Below are 25,057 nucleotides of genomic sequence, written 5' to 3'. Positions count from 1 at the left end.
AGGTCCTTGGGAGTATTGCTGAACAAAGAGACATTGGAGCGTAGATTCACAGCTCCTTGAAAGTGAAGTCGCAGGTAGCTAGGATAGTGAAGAAAGTGTTTCGTATGCTTTCCTTTATTGGTCAGAGCATTGAGTACAGGAGTTGAGAGGTCATGAGGCAGGTGTACAGGACATTGGTCAGGCAACTTTTGGAATATTGCATGCAGTTCTGGTCTCCTTCCAATCAGAAGGGTGTTGTGAAACTTGAAAGGGTTCAGAAAAGGTTTACAAGGATGTTGCCAGAGTTGGAGAGTTTGAGCTATAGGGAGAGGCTGAATTGGCTGGAGCTGTTTTCCTAGGAGTGTCGGACGCTGAGAGGTGACCTGATAGAGGTTTTTAAAATCATGAGGGGCATGTATAGGATAAATAGACAAGGTCTTTTCCCTGAGGTCGGGGAGTCCAGAACTAGAGGGCATAGGTTTAGGGGACAGAAAAAAGATATAAGAGAGACCTAATGGGCAACGTTTCTACACAGAGGGTGGAATGGCCTGCCAGAGGCTAATATGATTGCAACATTTAAAAGGCATCTGGATGGGTATATGAATAGGAAGGGTTTGGAGGGATAGGGTCCGGGTGCTGACAAGTGGGATTAGATTGGGTTGGGATATCTGGTTGGCATGGATGAGTTGGACCGAAAGGTCTGTTTCTGTGATGTACATCTCTAAGATTCTATTTTCTTTAACTCAAACTTGACTTATTTTCTATTTTGTTGTCATTTTCCTTCTGACATTTAATTTAGCCAAAAAACATTGTTGGTCACATGGTTCATCCTTTCTGATATTCTGTCATTATCTCAGTGTAAATATTTAGAAACATAGAAAATAGGAGCAGGACTAGCCATTCAGCCCTCCAGCCTGTTCCGCTATTTGATATGTTCATGGCTGATCATTCAACTCATTACCCTGTTCTCACTTTTGACCAATGTCCTTTGATGCATTAGGAAAAAGTGAGGACTGCAGATGCTGGAGATCAGAGCTGAAAATGTTTTGCTGGAAAAGCGCAGCAGGTCAGGCAGCATCCAAGGAGCAGGAGAATTGACGTTTCGGGCATGAGCCCTTCTTCAGGAATGAGGCCTCATTCCTGAAGAAGGGCTCATGCCCGAAACGTTGATTCTCCTGCTCCTTGGATGCTGCCTGACCTACTGCGCTTTTCCAGCAACACATTTTCACCTTTGATGCATTAGCCCTACGAACATATCTATCTCCTTCTGGAAAAAAAAATAATATTTTTTTTTCTCAAGTGCTTTTGTTCTCAACCTACTTTCAGGGTGAAGGAATTTCTCATTATCTCAGTTCTTAGTGAACTACCCCATGTCCTTAGTCTGTGACCCCGGTTCTGAACCTCCCAGTCACCAGGAACAGGGTAATGAATTGCACCCCTTGATGGGTACAGCTTCAAGAGCAGATAAGAAGCTTATCACCATCCAGGACAAAGCAGTTTGCTCAATTGGCACCACTATTACCACCTTCAACATTCCATCTCTTCACCATGATCTGCATTAACATAGCGAGGGTCCTCTGACATCACTACCCAAACCTTGACCTCCATCATCTAGAAGGACAAGAGCAGCAGGTATATGGCACCACCTGCCAGGTCCCAGCCAAACCATCCTCCATTCTGACTTGAAACATATCACTATTTCTTTAGTGTACCACAGGTGAAAATTCCGTCTGTGCAGTTCTAGAGCACAACTCATTCCCACCTCCTCAAGTACAATTAGTACTGGACAATAAATGCCAGTGACATTCACATCCCATGAACAATTTTTTAAGAAATTGTTCTTTTACTGTTTAATATAGACAGCATCCATATAAGTCTTTCAATCAAACTTCCCAGTAACTTTTATTCTTTTTTCTGAAGTCAGTTTTGAAGTCAGTTTTGTGTAGGACACTGGACAGACTTTGCCATAACAACCTATCTTCCTGTTTTGGCCACATTAATGATGCAATGTTGGCTGTCAGCAGGGCTTGCACCTTAAAGATATAACCCACCTTTTGGCGGTGGGAAATCATCTGGTTTTGTTGATGATATATTGGGATCAGGGAGGCTGCTTTACACTCCCAGGGACCCTGCTTTGAGACCGGCTTCCCATGGATCCCTGGTAAGCCAAAGGAAGGATACCTCCATTATACTGACAGCCTTCCCATTAGACCCACAATCCTTGTGAAATCACTCCCGATAAGATTGGAGTAGACTACCCTTCTCTATTTTGTGTGCTTTCAGGCCACTGTTGGGAAATTCGTGGAGAGAGAAAAGAAAATCTAGGAATAAGCCAACACTTACTACCAGATATTACAAAAAATAATATAATATACAGACAAGACTGGAGGCTCTGAATCTGAAAGTGCATAGCATTCATGACAAAGTAAACAACTTGTCAGCACTCATTAAAGTAAATATGACAAAGATTTTGCCCGAAATATTGAGGGGTGAATGACATTCAAGAGAATTAGGAAGGTACATAAAGTGGAGTGGTTGCATTGTTGATCAAGGATGACATTTTTACAATAGTTAGGGATGATATTGGTTCTGGAGATCAGATAGTAGTGTCAGTTTATACAGAGGTGAGGAATAGTAGGAGAAATAAATCACTCATGGGATTGAATCAGGTCCCCTAACAGTAACTACATTTGAGGACAAAACATACAACAAGAAATATTGGGTAATCCAGAGAAGGTTCAGCAAAGATCATGGGTGAGTTTAATCTGCACACAAACTGGAAAAATCAAATCAGCAGTTGCAACCTGGATGAGGAATTGATTTATGATAATATATCATGGCAGGACACTTTGGTAGTGACTAGGGAACAGGTTACATTCAACTTGGTGTCGTATAATGTGACAGGATTAATTAATGACTTCAGATTAAGAGTCCCTGAGATAGCAGTGACCATAATATAATTAAATTTTAATCAGTTTGAAAGGGAGAGTGGGGTGGAAAACTAGTGTTTTGAACCTAATAACCTAATAACAATGTGGGCATGAAAACTGAGCTACCTGAAGTGACCTGGAATACTAGGTGAGGGGACATATCGGTAGAGACATACTGGTAGATATTTAAGGAGATGTTTCCAACTACTCAATAAGTATATTCTTATTTTAAAGAAAGAATCTAAAGGAAAGACCTATCTTCTATGATTAACTAAAGAATTTGGGGAATAAATCAAACTTAAAGGAAAAACACCAAGTTGAGCAGCAGGTCAGGCAGTTGATCAGAACATAAAAGAATGGCAGAGAATAACTAAAAGGTTAACCAACAGGGAGGTATTAGAATATAACAGGAAGCTATCTAGAATTGTTTTTTAAAAATGCAAGACTTTGAACAGATTAAGAGTAAGTAAAGTGACTGCCCGTCCTCTGAAGGGTGAGAGTGGTGAATTAATCATAGATAATAAGGAAATGGCAAATTGAACAAAAACAAGTTTCTTCTGTCATTACTCTGGATGGTACAAGAAATATCCAAGTAATAGCCATAAATCAAGATATGGAAGGGAGAGGAAGAACATGGTGAAATTACGATCACAAGACAAGCGGTACTGAGCAAAATAACAGAGCTGCAGGCTGGCAAGTCTCTGGGTCCAGGGTCTTAACAGAAGTTAATAGTTGACGTATCAGTATTAGTTTTCCAAATTTCACAGAGAGGCAGAAAACAGAAAGCTATAGGGCAATTAGCTTGACATCTATCGGGAGGAGATAGAATCCCTACAGTGCAGATAGAGGCCAATACACCCGTCAAGTCTGTACTGACCCTCTGAAGAGCATTCCACCCAAATCAACCTCCCATCCATCCCTATAATCCTGCATTTAATCCACCTAACCTGCACATCTTTGGAATGTGGGAGGAAACCATAGCACCTGGTGGAAACCCACGCAGACGCAAGGAGAACATGTAAACTGCACAGAGACAGGCACCCAAGGTTAGAATCAAACCAGGGTCTCCAAAGCTATAAGGTAGCAAAGCTAACCATTGTGCTATTTAACTGGCTAACATATTCAAGTTGATTATGAAAGAGATGGTACTTCGAAAAATCCAAGGTAACAGTGAAGAATTCATGTGCTGTTAATAAAAAGAAACAATGTTCAATCATTTTGTTGGAGTTCTTCAATGAAGTAATGTGTGCTGCCGATAAAAGGAAGCCCATTACTGTATTTGGGTTTTCATAAGGCATTTGATAAGGTGCTATATCAAAAGTTATTGTGGAAAATATAATATCATGGGATAGAGGCTATATATTAGCATGGATAGGAGATTTGTTGGCTGACAAAGTGACTTTGTATAAATAGGGCTTGCTTTGATTGTCAAGATGCGACAGGAAGAAATTTGCATTAATTAATGTTAATGCCTCAACTTTTTATAACATTACATCAATGACTTAAATGAAGGGGACAAAGTCATGGTAACTAAATTTTTAGATGAACTATGACGGGCACAAAAGTGAAGAAGACATAAGTTGTGTAGATATTTTTAGTGAGTGGACAAAAATCTGCCAGATGGAGTATAAAGTGGGAGAATGAAAAATTGTTCACTTTGGCAAAAAGAATATAAAAAAGAGAGTATTACTTAAATGGAGAATGAGTGCAGAATTCCAAGGTGCAGTGGAATTTAGGTATTTCACAGTTTGAACAACAAAACATTCATCGCCAGGTACAGCATTTAATTAAGAATTTTAATGGGGTGCTATCCTTCTCAAAAAATAAGAGGTAAAGTTAAGAATGTTATACTTCTGTCATACAGGGGTTGCTGTGATCATATCTTGATTGTGTGTGCAGTTTTGGTTTTCATAAGGAAGGATGACAATGCATTAGAGACAGTTCAGAGTGGGCTAAATAGATTCATATCTAGAATGAGCAGGTTCACTTACTTATGACTACAGATTGGACAAACTGAGTTTGATTCCAGTGGAGCATAGAAAATTGAAGAGTGATTTTATTGAATTATATGAGATCCTAACTAATCTTGATAGGATGGACCTAGAAAAGATGCCTCCTCTTGTGGTCAGTCTAGAACTAGGGGACAATATTTTAAAAGTAGGGGTCTCATTTTCAGGGCAGATGAGAAGACTTCTCTTTATTGGTCAGTGCATTGAATATAGGAGTTGGGAGCTCATGTTGTGGCTCTACAGGATGTTGGTTAGGCCACTTTTGGAATCCTGCGTTCAATTCTGGTCTCCCTGCTTCAGGAAGGATGTTGTGGAACTTGAAAGCATTCAAAAAAGATTGATAAGGATGTTGCCAGGGTTGGAGGGTTTGAGCTATAGGGAGATCTTGAATATTCTGGAGCTGTTTAGTCCTGGAACATTGGAAGCTGCCGGGTGACCTTATAGAGGTTTATACAATCATGAGAGGGCATGGATAGGGTAAATAGCCAAGGTCTTTTCCCCTTGGGTGGGCAAGTCCAAAATTAGAGGGCAAAGGGTTCGAAATGAGAGGGAAAAGATTTAAAATGGACCTAAGGGGCAACATTTTCACAAACAGGGTGGTGTGTGTATGGAATGAGCTGCCAGAGGAAGTGGTGGAGGCTGGTACAATTACAACATTTAAAAGGCATCTGCATGGGTGTATGAATAGGAAGGGTTTAGAGGGATATGGACCAAGTGCTGGCAAATGGGACTAGAATAATTTAGAATATCTGGTCAGCATGGATAAGTTGGACCAAAGGTTCTTTTTCTATGTTGTGCAGTGCTATAACTCTATAGGTAGTGCAACTTTGGAATGCAGAAAACAGAAGAATATTTTTAAGCCCCAGATTGGATCCTTGCTGGGCAAGGAAATCACAAGATATCAGGGTAGAATGGGAATTAGAATTTGAAAAACAAACAGGTCAACCAGGATCCTATTAAGGTCAGAGCAGGCTCAAGGGCCAACTTCTCTTACTGTTTTATTATGTTCATGATGCTGAGGATTTATTTTAAGTTATGAAGCAAACATTACAGCAAGCCAACTGATTACTATGCTTGCAGCTTGCAGACCCACTGCAGGTGGATTTGTAACATTTATACACACAACACTGAAGCCCTTAAAGGTGAACTCAAGGGTAAGGTACACGTGTGTAATAAATGTTGCTTTATGAGAATGTCAGTAAGATGGTGTCTGACATCAAGAATGATTGTGGGTTACACTATTTTCACAAAACATGTTTCTAAATTTGTTTCACAAACCTCATGTTATGTTCAGCTCAATGATGGCCACTATTGTGTTGATAATATCTCCTGTCAATGGAGAATTAAGAAAATTATCAGAACATGTAAAGGAAAAGAATGTGGTAATTTTCATGTAATTTACAGTATTTACCCAGGAGGTTTAATTCTGTGTAAAATTGAGGAAACAGACATTCTCATCTGTACCTATACACAATGCTTGGATATTGAAGGACATCTTCGATCCATTCCTGATCACATGTCACTATTGAAACCAGAAACAGTGATCCCTTTGGCTGTGCTGCCAGTCTGGAGGCTGATATTTAAACATTGGTTGTGTAACTGCACTTGTCTTGCAATTTTTCAATTTGGTTATTGCAATGAATAACAAGGATGCTGTCAAAGCATTCTTACCCTAGATCTGCAACAGTGTGAAAGCTTTAGGTGCCAGAAGGATATTGGAAACAAACAACATAAAATTGGAAAACATGTTAAGAATAATTTCTCAGGCTATGTCAAGAGGATTGAGAATATCATGGATGGTGGTTGCATAGGTTTTTGCTCAGAACAGCAAAGGACATATTACAGTATAAAATGGGTGTTAACCCATTCATTAGAATGGAAATTATATATTTGATTTTGGCTTGCTAACTTGTAACTCTGGCTCCTAAGATATTAAAATCAGCGAATGAAATGATTTCATTATTAAATAGAAGGTACTCATTTGATAGTACAGAACTTGAGTACTCCTGAAAAAAGACACTGACTAAGCTTTGCCTTACACACATCAGGACAATTCAGAAGAATAGCATTGAAGTGGAAAGCTTGTATTTATACCGTGGGAGAGGAAAGTACTTATTGTTTGCCAAGTCAGGTCTGATTGGCATAGATGTTATCATGAGCATTGGTTACATGAATCCACATTCAAATTGTCACCTGATATGTGCCAGCCTCTAAGAGCCTTTCATGGCACATGTCTAATCCACTGACAGGATGCTTCTGCACTTCAGTGCTGCACCAGGAGCTGTACCAACAACTCCCATTGTAATGTTGTCAGAAGGGCATGATACACATTGCTCATGAACTAGATTAGGCTTTGTCTCCAAACACTTCACTTGCTGTCATAGCACTTACTGACTCACAGGTTACCTGGTTATGCATAATATCCCTGCCTAGCATTGTCTTTTTGCACTTTGTTTCCTTAGTCAGAAATACAAGGCTTACATTCCCAATGTCTTATCTTTAGCATAGATATGAAGGAGGGAACCTTGTCACAATGGAGAGAAGGACAAGATGGAGCTCAACGTTCCAGGATTTAGATGCTTCATGCGAGATAGAGAATGACATCAAAGAAGTGGGAGAGAATATCTTAGAGGGCTCATCTCGCTCAGGATTAGGAAGAGTACAATCACTTTAAATGGATTTTACTACAGGCGGGTGATAGAGGAACAGATATGTGGACAGATTATTGAAAAATGTAACAATAACAGAATTTGATGTGGGTGATTTTAAATTCCCTACATTCACTCGGACTCCGTTAGTGCCAGGGGCTTGGCTGAGAGGGGAAATTGTAAGATGTGTCCAGGATGATTTTTAAAAAACAATATACAATTAGTCCAACTAAGGAACGGGCGCTCTAGACCTGTTATGAGGGAATGAGCCTGGTCAGGTGATCAAAGTTCAGTGTGGGAGCTTCAGGAACAGTGACCATAATTCTGTAAGTTTTAAAATACTTATGGATAAGGACAAAAGTAGTCCTCAGGTGAAAGTACTAAATTAGGGGATGGTTAACTATGACAATAGTAGGCAGGAGCTGGCGAATGTAGATTGGGACAGCTGTTTCAGGGTAAACCTACGTTTGGTATGTGGGAATCTTTTAAAAAATCAGTTAATTAGAGTTTAGACCTAGCATGTTTCTGTTAAAAATGGAGGGTAAAGGTGACAATATTCAGGAACCTTGGATAACATCAGAAACTGACAGCTTAGTCACAAAGAAAAAGGAAGCATACATAAGGCTTAAAATACTGAAGAGAGACAAAGCCCTCGATGAATACAAAGATAGGACCTTGGAGGGCTAAAAGTGGATATGCAAATTATTTGGCAAATAGGATTGAAGAAAATCTCAAGGCATTTTATGCATACATAAGAAGAAGAAGAGGGTAGCTAGGGAAAGGGTAAGTCCACTCAAGGACAGTGGAGGGAATTTGTGTGTAGAGCCGGTTGAAGTGGGTGATGTCCTTAATGAATACTTTGCATCATTGTTTGTAAAGGAGAAGGACATGGTGGATGGCGTATCTTGGGAGGGATATGATAATATAGGAAGTCATTAAGTAATTTGAAATACATTATGCCTCTGGGATTTGTTGGGATCCATCCCAGCATGCTGAGGGAGGCAGGTCAGGAAATTGCTGGGGCTTTTTACAAAATCTTTTTATCCTCATTAGTCACAGGAGAGGACCTAGAGGCCTGGGGAATAGCCTACATTGTTCCTTCGTGTAAAAAGGGCAATAAAAGTAATCTGGGAAATTATAGACCGGTGAGCCTTTATGTCAATGGTAAGGAAATTATTGGAGAACATTCTTAGGGATAGGATTTACTCACATTTGGTAAATATGGACTTATTAGCAAAAGGCAGCATGGCTATATGTGAGGAAGGTCGTGTGTCACAAACTTAATTGAGGTTTTTGAGGAACTGACAAAGATAGTTGATCAAGGCATGGTGGTGGATGTTGTATATATGGATTTTAGCAAGGCTTTTGCCAATGTCTTTCATGACAGATAGATACAAGAGGTGAAGTCATTTGGGATCCATGGTGAGCTTATAAGATGGATATAGAATGGGTTTAGTCATAGAAGACAGAGATTATCGGTGGAAGTGTGTTTTTCTGATTGGAGATCTGTGACTAGTGGTGTTCTAAAGGGATCAGTGCTGGGATCCCTATTGTTTCTGTATATAAATGATTTGGAGGAGGATGTAGGTGAATTGATTAATAAGTTTGCAGACAACACAAAGGTTGGAGGAGCTGCAGTTAGTGAGGACAATTGCAGAACAGATAGAAGGATTTAGATAGACTGGAGACCGTGGATGGTTAAAGAGCAGATGAAGTTTAATCCAGACAGATGTGAGGTGATGCCTTTTGGGAGATCTAATGCAGGAGGGAAGTATGCAATAAGTGAAAAATTATTCACATCATCAACATACAGAGGGATCTCAGCATACAGGTCCACAGTTCCCTGAAAGTGGAAACAGATGTGGATAAAGTGGTCAAGAAGGCAGAAAGCATACTTACCTTCATCTTTCAGGGCACAGACTATAAAAGTTGGCAAGTCATGTTGCATTTGTACTGAACTTTAATTAGCCCACATTTGGAATATTGTGTACAGTTCTGGTTGCCACACTACCATCACCTCAATCCTTCATTCAAGATGGTGGCACAATAGGGCTCCTACAAACACTCATCCACTCTGAGTGCTTTTTTTTCTTCTTTTCTCGCTATTCTCCTCCTTTCTTCTGGTTCTTTGGTTTTTGCAGCTTGGTCATGAAGGTAGCAATGGCGGAGGCTTGGGGAATTTGATGGTCAGCAGCATCGTGGCTTCATCAGTGTCTGGAGTAGTGCTGGACCTGGACTCTTTAAGGACAGCTGACATGACAATGGAGCATGGTAGCTGATGGACCCAGCACAGAACCTGATGGTGGTAGCAGTGGCCAGCAGCAAAAGCTGGCACCGGGGTCTTACGAGCAGCAGCAAGACCTGATTAAAGCTGACAATGGCAGTCGGCAGTGAAGGCATCTGGTGAAAACAGGCACCTCTTAACCCAGCACGAGTGAAAGTATGCCCAGCACAGGGGAGAACAAGCCCTCTTGGGAAAAACCCAGCTTGGAGCATCTGCAGGCCCATGGCTTAAGAACAGAAAATAATATTTGATTTTTTCAATGTTATTTCTATATTTTTCACTTTCATACTAAGAAGACTGTAGAGCTGATTTTTTAAAAAAACTTATTTCTTTATTTTTCTATTTCTGTAACTAAAATTTTGTACCTAGGTATTTTGTACCTAAGATGGCTCCATGTGTGGCAACATTATAGACATCTCACAGTACCCCACACATGAGTACCCGTGACAATAAAACCTAAATCTAATTTAATCTTTACCAGAAGGATGTGAAAGCTTTGGAGATGGTACAAAAACAGTTCACAAGATGTTGCCTAGTTTGGAGGGTATTAGCTGTGAGAAGAGATTGGACAAACTCAGTTTGTTTTCGCTTGAACGTTGCGGGATGAGATGCACCCTGGTAGAAGTTTACAAAATTATGAGATGCATGGATAGAATGAACATTTTTGCCAGAGTAAAAATGTCAACTACTAGTGAACATAGATTTAAGGTAAAAGAGGATAAGTTTAAAGGAGATGTGAGAGGCGTTTTGTTTAACCCAGAGCATGGTAAATGCCTGGAAGACATTGCCAGACAGGGATGATGGAGGTGAATACAAAACCAACATTTAAGAGGCATTTTGACAGATATATGAATAGATAAGGAATAGAGGAGCATTAGGTGAAAGTGGGTATTGCAGATGCTGGAGATCAGAGTCAAGATTTGAGTGGTGCTGGAAAGGAACAGCAGATCAGGCAACATCTGAGGAACAGGAAAATCAATGTTTCAAGGGCTGTGTAGAGGCAAAAAGGTTTTAGTTTGGACAAAACTACACACACAATATGTCCACACAGTCTTGTAGTGCCAAAGGGCCTGCTCCTGTTCTGTATTGTGTTTTTTGTTAGCTGTGAGCAGATCTCAGTCAAGTCAAGAGTGATAGCTTGCACTCAGTGGGTAAATAATTCAAGAGCAGCCTTCGCTATCAGTCCAGGGGCCTGAACACAGTCAATCAGAGCTGGATGCTCTCCATACAGATCTTTAAACAAAGAGACACACATGATCAAATGTAGATGAGTTTTATAGATGTTTCTGACTGTGAATGACTTGTGTTTTGCTGGGAAGGGGTGGGGATGGGGGATTTATTTGTTGTATCTTTTGATTTAATGTACTCAATTTGTCTGTTCCTTGCCTTGATGAATCCATCATGGGTTTCTTAGGAGCTAAATAAGTGGCTGCAGATCCTCCATACCAGCTCCTTTCTCTTCCTCTGTCGCTAATCCTCTGTCTGTACAACTTATACTGGGGGTTATGGTTCCTTCGAACCAGTGCTCTGTGGTTATTCCTTCTGAATGCTGTGGAGGGAATATGAGGTTAAGGAGAAAGGAGTTGCTCTCATGTTAAGAGCTGGGGCTGGGTCCTTGTATTTTTAAGCTGAGATAAATTCCTGATCAGTAGGGCAATCAAAGGATGTGAAGAATGCCTAGGAAAATGGACATGATGAGTGTCAGATCAGCCATGATCCTATTGAACGATGGAGGAGATTAAAGGGGCAAACGACCAATTCCTGTTCCTATTTTATGTGGTCTTATGTTAACACTCTTACTGATGTACCCATTGCTTGCATCTTTGGTGGTGTCATTGTTCCTCCTGCTGGTATTACTGCCCCTCTTGTCAATGTTATAATAAGTACATAGTTCCTTGACTGATTAGGGTCAGAATCAAATGCTTCCAACCTGATCGAGAAGACTTTCCCCAAAAGGGAAATGTTGGGCTCGTGGTAGTTTCTCTGAGGTAATAATCCAGAGGTCTAGGCCAGCGTTTTGGCTACATGGGGTTGAATCCAGTTAACGAAAAGAATATGGAATAGAGAGCTGGCCTAATGATGACCATTTCAATTGTTCTAAAAATCCATCCCTTTCGGGAAAGAAATCTGCCATCTTTACTTGGCATATATGTGAAACTTCACCCCAGCAGTGTGATTCATTTTAAATGCCCTGTGGGAAAATAGGGATGGGAAATAACTGTTGGTCTAACCTGTGTTGCCCACATCCCATTAATGAATTTTTAAATATCTTTTCTAAAATGTGGCTGAAGTGAGTGTATGGTATTTGATTTCTATTGTTATGACCAGACCCTGGGTGAGGAGAGATAATCTGGCTGCCCTTTTATATTCACCCATCCCCTAGGCTGGTTGCAACAAGATTAATTTGTGGATGCCTTTCTCCCAGGCACAGATGAATTTAAGTTTAAAAAGGACCCACTTTAATCAGGCTTGCTTGAGTTAACAGGAGTGAGTTTATTAATTACTAAATCTGAGGAAATATATGGAAACACAACACAAGCACACACAGATTAGAACTAAGAGTTAAGTCCAAAAAGACAAAAGAAAAATAAAATCTATGTTGAAAGGTCACTGGATTACTAACCAACAACGGATAGTTGAAGTTGCAGCTGTTAAATGGAGGTTACTTGGAAACATTGATGTTGATAGTTTAGCAATCAATTTTCAAGATTTATGAATCTGTAAGCTGATTGAAGCTCCTTTGTTCTGATGACTTTTCAAAATGGCTTAAAATTATCTGAGTGACAGAGAGAGAGAGACAGTCTTTACCTGTAACACAGGAATAAGCAGGGGATAGTTTCTCGACTCTAAACCTCATAACATGCTTAGGTTCAAACCCAGGATGCTGGATTCAGCTCCACTGTAGTCAAATTGAAACTATCTTTTTTTAAAACTCCTGTCCTTGTACACTCTTCAAAGAGAGAAACAATATGTTTCTGCAGTTTGGGATATAATCATAGAGAGAGTTTGCTATGGAGTAGTGGGTTGTCAGCTCCTCATTGTTTTTCTAGTCAAAAGAGATTACAGTTCAGTCTGTTTACTTCCTCTTCCTCCAGACAGCCATTTACTTTACAGCAGTCGCCATTTTTCACATTATCAGCCTTCTTTTAAAATATGCACTTGGAATTCCAACTTAAAAATGGTCACAGTACTTTGGAGATATGACCCATCACATAACACTTTGCATAACCTTTGGACTTAACCGTAGCTAGACATAAAAAGAATAATCCATAGCAGAGTAAATTTAACCTTGAATATTGATTAGCAAAAGTCATTATCTGTCTTGCAGTGGCTGGTATGATTGATGTTGGCTGTTTAATTGTTTTTGAGACTGCAGTGATGATATATTCTGATGTTTCCCAGTTTGTCAAATGAAAGGTGAGATTACGGAGAACTGAAATGAGCTTGTTAGCAGCACGTCCATCATTGAATGCAGGAAACAATGCTGTGCTGGTCACCTGCATTAGGCTGTGGGAATGCATGAAAGCTTGTTTTTTTAACAGTGTTCCAACCATGTCAATTTTCCTTCATTTCCATATGTAGGCAATGTATGTGTAAGTTTACAAAGGCAAGCAAGGGCCTTTATTTATAGTTGAAAATTGAGCTTCATCAGTTTGCTTGACAGTTGTGTGACTATATCACCATCTAATGGTTATATATTTTACTACAAGTTTGAGAGTGAGAATATTATCTTGGACTGAGGGACGGAGACAATGTAGCATCTATTTATCACAACCATTATGACTCTGCAAGAATACAGAATCCAAGATGTGTGTTTATACCACTGGCAGAAAATAGACCACTGCACCGATTCAGCCTAAGACAGTTATCACAATAGGAGTGGAAAATAGTCACAGGACAAAATAAAACTTACATTTATTTAAACTTATGAGGACATTGTAAAATAATTCACATAAAACACATTACATAATGTGTATAAGGCCAGATCTCAGAGCAAGAAGGGAGGCGAAAGAGCTGTCTGCCTTTGAAAATGAGAGAGTAATGTTACGAGAACAACTGTGAGAGTCCCTTTGAATAATTTCAAAATCTTTAGACGTCCATCTGGAGTGTTTGACAAAAAGCATTTAGATGCTGTGCCGCACGATTTATAGAGTCATAGAGGCATACAGAACAGAAATAGGCCCTTTGCCCAATTCATCCATGCTGACCAGGTTTCCTAAACTGATAGTCCCATTTGCATGCATTTATCTTACATGGATAGAAAAGGTGTAGATGCATGTAACTGTCCAAATGTCTTGTAACTGTTTGTAATTGTACCCATTTCCACTACTTCCTCTGGCAGTTTGTTCCACATTTGCATCACCTCCTGTGTGAAAATGTTGTCCCTCAGGACCCTTAAATCATCCCCATTACCTTAAACTTATGCGTCTAATTTTGGACTCTCCTACTGTGGGGTAAAGACCTTGGCTATTCACCATACCCATGTCCTTTGTGATTTTATAAACTTCTATGAGGTCACCCCTCAGCTTCCTATGCTCACTGTTTTATATTTGTAACACACAAGTTACATGATTAAGTTCCCTAAAAGGAAATCTCACGGTATATTGGATTTTTAACACAATCTTTCATTTTGAGTTTCCATTATAAAATAGTTTTGGGACATATTTAAAAAAAATATTCTCAAAGAAAGTCCTTGTACACATCCATCTGCTATGACGAAGGCCTCCAAGCCCTCTCCCACTGACCCAACCAGTACCTTTCCACTGACACGTTCATTTGATTGGGTGAACTGGTCCACGCCCTCAACAATTTCTCCTTCGAATCCTCCCACTTCCTTCAGACCAAAGGGATAGCCATGGACACCTGCATGGACCCAAGCTATGCCTGCCTCTTTGTCAGGTACATGGAACTGTCCATCTTCTGCAGCTATACCTGCACCATTCTCCATCTTTTCCTCTACTACATTGATGACTGTATCGGCGCCATCTAATGCATTCACGAGGAGGCTGAACAGTTCATTAACTTTGCGAAAAACTTCCACCCTGACCTCAAGTTCACCTGGTCCATGTCAGACACCTCCCTTCCCTTCCTGGGCCTTTCCATCTCCATTTCTGGCAACCAGCTCAACATAGACATCTACTTCAAACCCCACCGACTCCCACAGATACCTGGAATACACTTCCTCCCACCTACCTATGCCCCCCTGCCTCGTAAAAATGCTATCCCTTACTCCCAATTCCTCAACTTCAGCTATATTTGTTTCAGGAGGACCAATTCCAGTCCAGAACATCCCTGATGGACTCCTACTTCAAGGACTGCAACTACCCTCACACATGGTCAACAATGCCCTCCAACTCATCTCCTCCATTTCCTGCATTTCCTCCTTTGAATCCCACCCCTCCAATCGCAACAAGAACAGAACCACCCCACCACCCCAGGTCCTCACCTTTCACCTCACCAGCCTCCGGACATACTCATTATTTCATCCACCTAAGGTCAGACTCGACCATCAGAGATATATTATCCTCCCCACCTCTATCTGTGTTCTGCAGAGACTATTCCCTCTGCGATTCCCTCGTTAGGCACATGCCCCCCACTAACCCACCCTCCACTCCTGGCACCTTCCCTTGCCACTGCAAGAGGTGTAAAACCTTTGCCCACACCTAATCTCTCACCTCTGTCCAAGGTCCCAAAGGATCCTTTCACATCCAGCAGAGATTTTCCTGCACATCCAAATGCCTTATCTACTGTGTCTGTTGCTCTTGATGTGGTCTCCTCGACTTTGGGGAGAGAGGGCGCCAACTTGCAGAACATTTCAGAGAATATCTCCAGGACACGGGCCCCAATCAACCCTGCCCTGTGGCAAACACTTCAACTCCTCCTCCCACTCCGCCAAGGACATGCAAGTCCTGGGCCTCCTCCACAACCAAATTCTAGCCACCCAGCACCTGGAGGAAGAATACCTCATCTTCCGCCATGGGACCCTCTAACCACATGGTATCAATGTCAATTTCATCTATTTCCTCATCTCCCCTTCCCTCACTTTATCACAGATCCAACCCTCCAACTTGGCATCACCCTCGTGAACTGTCCTACCTGTCCACCTTCCTTCCCACCTATCTGCTACACCGTCCATTCTGACCTCTCACCATCATCACCGACCTTCATTTACCTATCACATCCCCAACTATCTTCCCCCAGTCCCACAACCCTCACATTTGTCTCTCAGCCTCCTCGCCACCCTGCCCCACATTCTTGATGAAGGGCTTATGTTCAAAACGTTGATTCTCCTGCTCCACGGATAATGCTTGACTGCTTGTGTTTTTCCAGCGCCACACTTTCTGACTCTGATCTCCAGCACTTGCAGTCCTTACTTTCTCCTACTATTCTGTAACTGGTCTTCTGAGCTTTGAAAAAGTTTTCATTTTGAAGGTTTTAAGACAGTGTTGCAAAATTACATTAATATTCATGGAAACTCACCATATCACTCACCAGAGGGCTTTTGAGGTGCAGTGGCAATGTCCCTACAAGGGGAGGTTATGGCTTAGTCATAGTATCGCTGGATTGTCAACCCAGAGACCCAGATAATGTGTGGGGACCTGTTTCAAATTATGCCAAGGCAAATGGTGGAATTTGTATTCAATCAAACATCTGGAATTAGGAGTCTAATGATGACCATGAATTCATTGACCATTGTCAGAAAAACCCATCTCGTTTACTAACATCCTTCAGGGAAAGACACTGCCATTGTTATCTGGTCAGGCTTCTGTGGGACTCCAGATCCACAACAATGTGGTTGACTCTTAACTGCCTTTTAAGCAATTAGGGATGAGCAATAAATGCTGCCTAGTCAGTAATATTCTCATCCCATGAATTCGAAAATATCTATAAACATTCACCACGTTTGGGACCTGAATAAGTGCATGGCAGTAAGTCAATTTCAGTTTACATTCAAAGAAGGGAGGGTGGTGAATGATGTTGTTGACTGAAAATGTCTGCTGCTTAGCATATACTTGAACAACACAGTACATGTAGATGCATTGGAGCTGATTTTGTGTTTATTCTTGTTTCTTTTGTAGCCCCCTGTGATGGTAGCGCATTCTTTTGTCACAGCAACATGTGCATCAACAACACATTGGTCTGCAATGGTGTTCAAAACTGCGTATATCCTTGGGATGAGAATCACTGTAAAGGTAATCACTTTTTCCCCCTGTCCTTTATGAAGAAATTGTCCAACTAAAATATATGGATCTTTTTACATTTTTCTTTTGAACTTTCTACATCTTCAAGCAGGATATATACTTCCAAGGAATGTCAAACAAAAGCTTTTGTTAAGCTTACTGATCCAAGTCATGCACTTTGGGCTACATAAGATGTGTTTTGGCTTGTGTTGTGCTTTTTCAAGGAGTGAACTGTTTGTCTTGCCATTGAATTCTGAAAATATTTGAGATGGAGTAATTTCCCAGTTATTGATCAGAGAACTGCTGATCAGCTGACAAGTTGCAGAATCACGTTAAAAAGGTCTGAGTTTGGTACATCCTTTATATAAAGAACACACTGCATCTCTAGATCTATCAAATAAACTCGTTGTTGCTTAGACGTTCTGACTGAGTACATGGTACGAGTTCTAGATCTAAATTTGTATTTACTTCTTGTGCATAAACACAACATTGTCAAGGTTAAAAAAGATAGGTTTAAAGGCAAATAGTAAATGCAGTTTAACTTGAAAGAGAATAGGTGTTGGATTTTGTAACACTGAGAGTCCTCTGAAAAATAATATTTGGGTTGCACAAAGCAGTTCAGAAACATGTTCCGTTCAGATTATGTGAAGATTGATGCAGGGAATGGCAACATTCTCTGGAATTCCAAACTTTGGAAAAATTAATTGATTTTTGAGCATAGGAATCATCTTACTTAACCCCATCTGAAATCAACATGGGTCAGAATCTAATAGAGATTGTGGAAGGACTTCACATGCTGAGAACTGACCATTGCTCAAGAAATTCCTTTTTTTCCATCTGTCTCAAAGTTGCTGCTCTTCCCTCTTTGCTACACAATTCTGCAGGTTTGGGTTGGGCAAGTTCAGAAGTGTGCGGTGATGATGCAGAGTGGGAAGGGTAATGTAACTTTATCCCCTGTCTATCTTACGCCTGTCATACATGAAAGCTTGTTCTAAGAATCAAGCAAGAAACTATAATAGCTCTGATACAAGAGCAAAATTATATGAATACCACAGTAAATAAAAGCAGAAAACTTAGGAGGTTCCCATGGTTACAGCCACACTTTTTGACTCTGAAGATGTTGATGTCTATTGTTGATGGATGTGGTAGCTCAAATTCTTATTTTAAACAGTAACAAATTAGGTTGATTTTTGTGAAGTGCAGTGCTGTAATGCCCTTCACAGGAGTCTTATTAAGACCTCAAGGTATTGGACTAGGGAACCAAAACCTTGGTCAAAGAGCTTGGTATTACAGCTGAAGCACCAGTGGTGAAGAATTTAAAACCAGAGATGGTCAAGAGGCCAGAGTTGAAAAACCACCAGCAAGTGTTAACAAGAAGAAGCTTTTATCTCAAATAAGTTGTAATGTATTGCATGATAGCAATCTGGTTCAAGTCACATTCAAGTTAGACACTGCAACAAAGACTATGAAGAGACTTGGGATAACTGGTATGTTCTATTTGAGATCTAAACATGCCCTTTCTCCACCTAAGTCTCATGGAATCATCAGGTTACGCAGTTTCTAACATAGTCTCTTAGAGTCATAGAGATGCACAGAATGGAAACGAGACCCTTCAGTCCAACCCATCCAATCCGACCAGCTATCCCTACCCCCAACTTGTCTCAGTGGAATCCCTCGAACTCAGCACAGCCTTCCAAACCTGCAATCTCCTTCCTGACCTCTCCGCCCCCACCCCACTCCAGCCTATCACCCTCACCTTGACCTTTTTCCACCTATCACATCTCCATCGCCCCTCCCCCAAGTCCCTCCTCCCTACCTGTTATCTTAGGCTGCTGGACACACTTTCCTCATTCCTGAAGAAGGGCTTATGCCCGAAACGTCAAATTTCCTGTGCCTTGGATGCTGCCTGATCTGCGCTTTTCCAGCAACATATTTTCAGCTCTGATCTCCAGCATCTGCAGACCTCACTTTCTCCTATCCCGAATCAGTCCTTGCCTTTCCAAAGGCCTTTGGGCGGCACGGTGGCACAGTGGTTAGCACTGCTGCCTCACAGCGCCAGGGACCTGGGTTCAATTCCCACCTCAGGCGACTGACTGTGTGGAGTCTGCACGTTCTCCCCGTGTCTGCGTGGGTTTCCTCCGGGTGCTCCGGTTTCCTCCCACGGTCCAAAGATGTGCGGGTCAGGTGAATTGGCCATGCTAAATTGCCTATAGTGTTAGGTAAGGGGTATATGTAGGGGTAGGGGTATGGGTGGGTTGCGCTTCGGCGGGTCGGTGTGGACTTGTTGGGCCGAAGGGCCTGTTTCCACACTGTAAGTAATCTAATCAAATACTTGTGCATCCTGTCCCTCAGGATTCCCTCCAACAACCTGCCCACCACTGATGTCAGGCTCACCAGTCTATAGTTCCCTTGCTTGTCTTTACCGCCCTTCTTAAACAGTGACACCACGTTTGCCAACCTCCAGTCTTCCGTAATCTCACCTGTGACTATCGATGATACAAATATCTCAGCAAGAGGCCCAGCAATCACTTCTCTGGCTTCTCACGGAGTTCTTGGGTACACCTGATCAGGTCCTGGGGATTTATCCACCTTCAACTGTTTCAAGACAACCAGCACTTCCTCCTCTGTAATCTGGACATTTTGCAAGATGTCACCATCTATTTCCCTACAGTCTATATCATCCATATCCTTTTCCACAGTAAATACTGATGCAAAATATTCATGTAGTATCGCCCCATTTTCTGTGGCTCCACACAAAGGCCGTCTTGCTGATCGTTGAGGGGCCCTGTTCTCTCCCGAGTTACCCTTTCGTCCTTAATAAATTTGTAAAAACCCTTTGGCTTCTCCTTAATTCTATTTGCAAAAGCTATTTCATGTCCCTGTTATGCCCTCCTGATTTCCCTCTTAAGTATACTCCTACTTTCTTTATACTCTTCTAAGGATTCACTCGATGTATCCTGTCTCTACCTGACATATGCTTCCTTCTTTTTCTTAACCAAACCCTCAATTTCATGCCTGTTGGACACACTTTCCTCATTCCTGAAGAAGGGCTCATACCCGAACAATCGATTCTCCTGCTCCTTGGATGCTGCCTGACCTGCTGCGCTTTTCCAGCAACACATTTTCACCTCAATTTCTTTAGTCATCCAGCATTCCCTATACTTACCAGCCTTCCCTTTCACCCTGACAGGAATATACTTTCTCTGGATTCTTGTTATCTCATTTCTGAAGGCTTCCCATTTTCCAACCATCCCTTTACCTGCGAACATCTGCCTCCAATAAGCTTTCAAACTTTCTTGCCTGATACCATCAAAAATTAGCCTTTCTCCAATTTAGAATTTCAACTTTTAGATCTGGTCTATCCTTTTTCATCACGATTTTAAAACGATTAGAATTCTGGTCGCTGGCCCAAAAGTGCTCCCCCCGATACCTCAGTCACCTGCCCTGCCTTATTTCCCAAGAGTAGGTCAAGTTTTGCACCTTCTCTGGTAGATACATCCACACACTGAATCAGAAAATTGTCTTCTACACAGTTAAGAAATTCCTCTCCATCTAAACCTTTTAACACTATGGCAGTCCCAGTCGATGTTTGGAAAGTTAAAATCCCCTACTATAACTACCCAATTATTCTTACAAATAGCTGAGATCTCCTTACAAGTTTGTTTCTCAATTTCCCTCTGACTATTCGGGGGTCGATAATACAATCCCAATAAGGTGATCAACCCTTTTTTATTTCTCAGTTCCACCCAAATAACTTCCCTGGATGTATTTCTGTGAATATCCTCCCTCAGCACAGCTGTAATGCTATCCCTTATCAAAAATGCCACTCCCCCTTCTCTCTTGCCTCCCTTTCTATCCTGCCTGTAGCATTTGTATCCTGGAACATTAAGCTGCCAATCCTGCCCATCCCTGAGCCATGTTTCTGTAATTGCTATAATTCTAGACCGATTACCTGTAGCAGAAGTCAGTGATATTTGTGATAGATGCTCAACAGTTCATCTCAGTAACAAATACTCAGTAAAGGTTAGGAATAGATTTGATCACCGTCTAATGGTGCCTGACAGATAAGTGGAGGTGAGTGTGTAGGAAAGGGGACAGAAGGACTTAAGGAGACCATATGCTTCAGAGAAAAGCAGCCACAGATTATTATCATATTTCAGAATAATCCCTGAGATAGTGAAAAGCTTTCACAGGCAAATATTATATTACGATATTATGTGATTCTGCTGCATTTGGCAATGAATGGGTAAGTTAATTGTCTGGCACAAATGATCAAGTCTGCAGCCCTTGTATAAGGAAAGCAACCAGAGTGAGAAAGAATAGTAGTTTTAATAAGAACTAATGGGGTTAAAGAGGTGGTGATGGCTGGTAGCTGTAGAAACATTGTGATGAATGGAAAGGCATTCAAAGGCAGAATTGTGGTTATAAATAAATTGGGATAGAGTTTTTTCCCCCAGGAATGTCCAGAATGAAGGCCAAATAAGGTGGATGCACCATGATATGAGAACTTATCAGAGATTCCGCCTCTGTATTGACATGGGAGCAGCAAGGTCACATGAGATAACCAGCTCAAAACATGCTTCATGAATATACATTCAGGAATGTGTATACTGAGGGTGAGATTTAGGGAGGATCCGCAGGTAATGAACACAAAGACAAAAGAACATGATGAGATGCATGTTGAAATCACTGAGAATATGAAGTTGCTCATGGATGAGGCTAAGGGTGAAAAGCAGTGAAGATGTCTTGATGTGCAGTTATTATGGTGTTTAGGTTACAAGTATGGGGAGAGACATGAGAGATGGAACAAACTGAGATAGATGATTGAGAGGAAAATGTCAGCAGCAGTAAGATATATCTTTGGTAAAACCAGCCATCATGACAGTTTGGGTGAGTAAGCCCAACCTGGTGGCTCAGGATGGCACGGAAGCTCAGTGGTTAGCAAAGCTGTCTCACAGCGCCAGGGATCCAGGTTTGATTCCAGCCTCGGACAACTGTCTTTGTGGAGTTTGCACATTCTCCCTGTGTCTACGTGAGTTTCCTCTGGGTGCTCCAATTTCCTCCCACAATCCAAAGATGTGCAGATTAGATGAATTGACCATGCTAACTTACCCATAGTGTTCAGGGATGTGTGGGTTAGGTGCATTAGTTAGAGGCAAATGTGGTGTAGTAGGGTATGGGAATGGGTCTGGGTGGGCTACTGTCCAGAGGGTCAGTGTGGATCTGTTGGGCCAAATGGCTTGTTTCCACACTGTGGGAATTTTATGATTCTATGAAAGTGATGGAAGATAAAGCCAAGTACAGAGGCTGCATTTGGGGGTAAAGTGTCCTCACTGAAGCCAGCTTTTATGAAGGCTATCATGCCAATGTAATCTCCATGATAAGCTTATGGATTGTAAAAGCCTCAATCACATGTAAACAAACATTCCCGGAAAGAGATGCAGAAAGGGATGGTAATAGATGACCCAATGATACAGTGCACAGGATCACCACTTGAACGAGATATTTGGATGTGTAGATCTAAACTTATGAGTGAATAGCAAAAGATTTACTGATCAATGTTTTGCAAAAGGATGGTAAGAGGGGGCCACTCCTTGGAGCGAAACAGACCAAGTCTCCAGTTCCATGTGATCTGATGTTAATATCATCTAGGTCCTTTCGTATATGAACTTTAGATTAAATATATAATTCTGTCCACTCTACATCTCCCCCAAGCTATGTCATGCTATTTCTTTTATCCATCAATATTTAAGCATGAACATTTAACACTATTACTCCACTCACTCTTACAAGGCTCTTCCACTTGAGGGACCAACCTCTCACAACATTCTCAGTTCTCTTCGTTCTATATATCTAAGTACTGTCTTGTCATTTCCTGTTTTCAAATGTGTTTCATTAAAAGGTATTCAGCATGTAAAAAAAGAAACAAAAATCTTACAACCATCCATTCTAATTCATCTCCTAATTAGTTGAACAATTTCTCTTTCCTGAAATGCTTAACTAATTCAATCAATCAATCAGTTTCACAGTCTGGACAATGTATTTGCTATCAAGTTATCTTTTTGACCTATGTGCATAATATTTTCTATTGAAAGATTAAATCAATAAGCAGGATCTGAATGATTTTCATTTGACCAAACATTCCCCAAATTGAACAGTGTCCATTTAAATTTGGTCTATGGTCATTAAATGATGTGTTCATTAAAAATCATAAGGAGAAGATTTTTTATGGGAAAAAGACAAATTCTCAATGTTAGATTACGGGTCTGTTTTTTTTTTAGGGGTTTACAGGAACACGCAAACTAGAACATTTAAATCTTCACAAGTAAATTTGTAAGAATAGTTTGACAAACTTACAACAACCAGAACTTTTCAAGCAGGAGATGAAGTATTAATGTTTTTGCGTTTGCAAGACAAACATCTGAAAACAAGAGGCACTGGACCACACAAGGTAGCTAGGAGCGTTAGTAATTGTCCTTAAAGGAAAAGCATCTGGAAATTAGTTTGTCATGTCTATAATTTTAAAGATACATTAGACTTTTTATTATCTATAATGGGTTTATACAATTTATGAGCACTAGACTAAATGGTTCCTCACAAGTTGATATAATATCTCCTACTATCTTTGTTATAAACAACAAGTCACTTCTAATTTATACATGGAACTAGAATAGGTATTTTCTAATAAGCTGCTCAGAGGTGAGATTTCACATGTCTGGGTCAGGTGGGACCAGAATCCATGCCCTCTGGTTTAGAAGTAGGGCCAGTACCATGACATCACATGTGCATGAGCTATAACTTTGTTAACTCAGTTCATATACATGGATATTGCCTGCAGGGGGTTCAAGTCTGTTGTAAAGCATCAACTGAGCTCAGACTGATTGGATAAGATTGTTCATTATATATTGTGGAGGAAGGGAGGACAAAGTAATAAGGAACCCTTGAAGGCCAAAAAACAGCAGTTCTGGTGTAACAAAGGAAGATTAATTAGGTTCGTGCAGATTCAGGTATATCTACCTAATATCATATTTATTGGCATCCTGGGCAGCTTTTATTTTCATTTATTGGATGTTTTCATATCACTGTTTTTGGTCACAAACTTTCTTTTGGGATTATGATCACACTATGCAAATCTGATTTCAATTTCAAGCCTCGTGAAGAAAAACAATACACATTATTATTCACAATACTGACTTCAAAATGGAAGTCCAGTATGACCAGTACATTCATTTCCAAAAACGACTGATTTTTAAATGTTTTGTCATTCTGGGGTGACAGACTATTCCCACTACCTTAACTTACTTGGAAACTGAATTTCATAAGATTCCAGCACAACTTGACACCAGCTTGAATTGTTCTACTTGTCCAACTGCAGGTTTCTCACTTCAGCAAGCCAAGTTTAGAGATTAACCCATGAACATCTGTTTTAAGTCAGACTCAAAGGCCAGTTAAATGACTTAAGTGGCTGATTAAGGGGCTGCTTTTACATTATAGCGACATTTGCTTCTGTTCTTTGCATCCTGTTTTCTTACATGTTTTATGTGTGCAAACTATATCATGAAAATCTTTTACAATCCTTTTACTGAAGTATCACACTCTTGAAGAACCCACAACATAATCTGTCTTTTTTTTCAGAAGAGCAAGAATGCATGAATGAGCTTTGATGCAGTTGTCGCGCTGTGCCTAAAGTCAGGTCATAGAGATGTCCATCACAGAAACAGACCCTTCGGTCCAACCTGTCCATGTTGACCAGATATCCCAACCCAATGTAGTCCCATCTGCCAGCACCCATACATATTCCTCCAAACCCTTCCTATTCATATACCCATCCAAATATCTTGTAAATGTTGCAATTGTACTAGCCTCCACCATTTTCTCTGGTAGCTCATTCCATACATGCATCACCCTCTGCGTGAAAAAGTTGCCCCTTAGGTCTATTTTATATCTTTCCCCTCTCACCCAAAACCTTTGCCCTCTGTTTTGGACTCCTCCATCCCAAGGAAAAGACTTTGTCAATTTGTCGTAT

The 25,057-nt window shown here is 40.8% G+C and overlaps 1 protein-coding gene across 1 annotated transcript in view; it reads left to right on the top strand.

Annotated features, from left to right (window-relative positions):
• Nucleotides 1-25,057, top strand: part of neto1l (neuropilin (NRP) and tolloid (TLL)-like 1, like) — a 195,058-nt gene that overhangs the window by 150,190 nt on the left and 19,811 nt on the right. The window contains exon 8 of the mRNA XM_060824299.1: nt 16,930-17,043. Within this exon, the coding sequence (XP_060680282.1) occupies nt 16,930-17,043 (114 nt within the window). The remainder of the gene's footprint in view (nt 1-16,929; nt 17,044-25,057) is intronic.

The sequence above is a fragment of the Hemiscyllium ocellatum genome, chromosome 4, assembly GCF_020745735.1.
Source record: "Hemiscyllium ocellatum isolate sHemOce1 chromosome 4, sHemOce1.pat.X.cur, whole genome shotgun sequence".
In the NCBI taxonomy this organism is placed as follows: Eukaryota; Metazoa; Chordata; class Chondrichthyes; order Orectolobiformes; family Hemiscylliidae; genus Hemiscyllium; species Hemiscyllium ocellatum.
The sequence above is the reverse complement of the archived record's forward strand: the minus strand, read 5'-3'. Positions and strand labels throughout refer to the sequence as shown.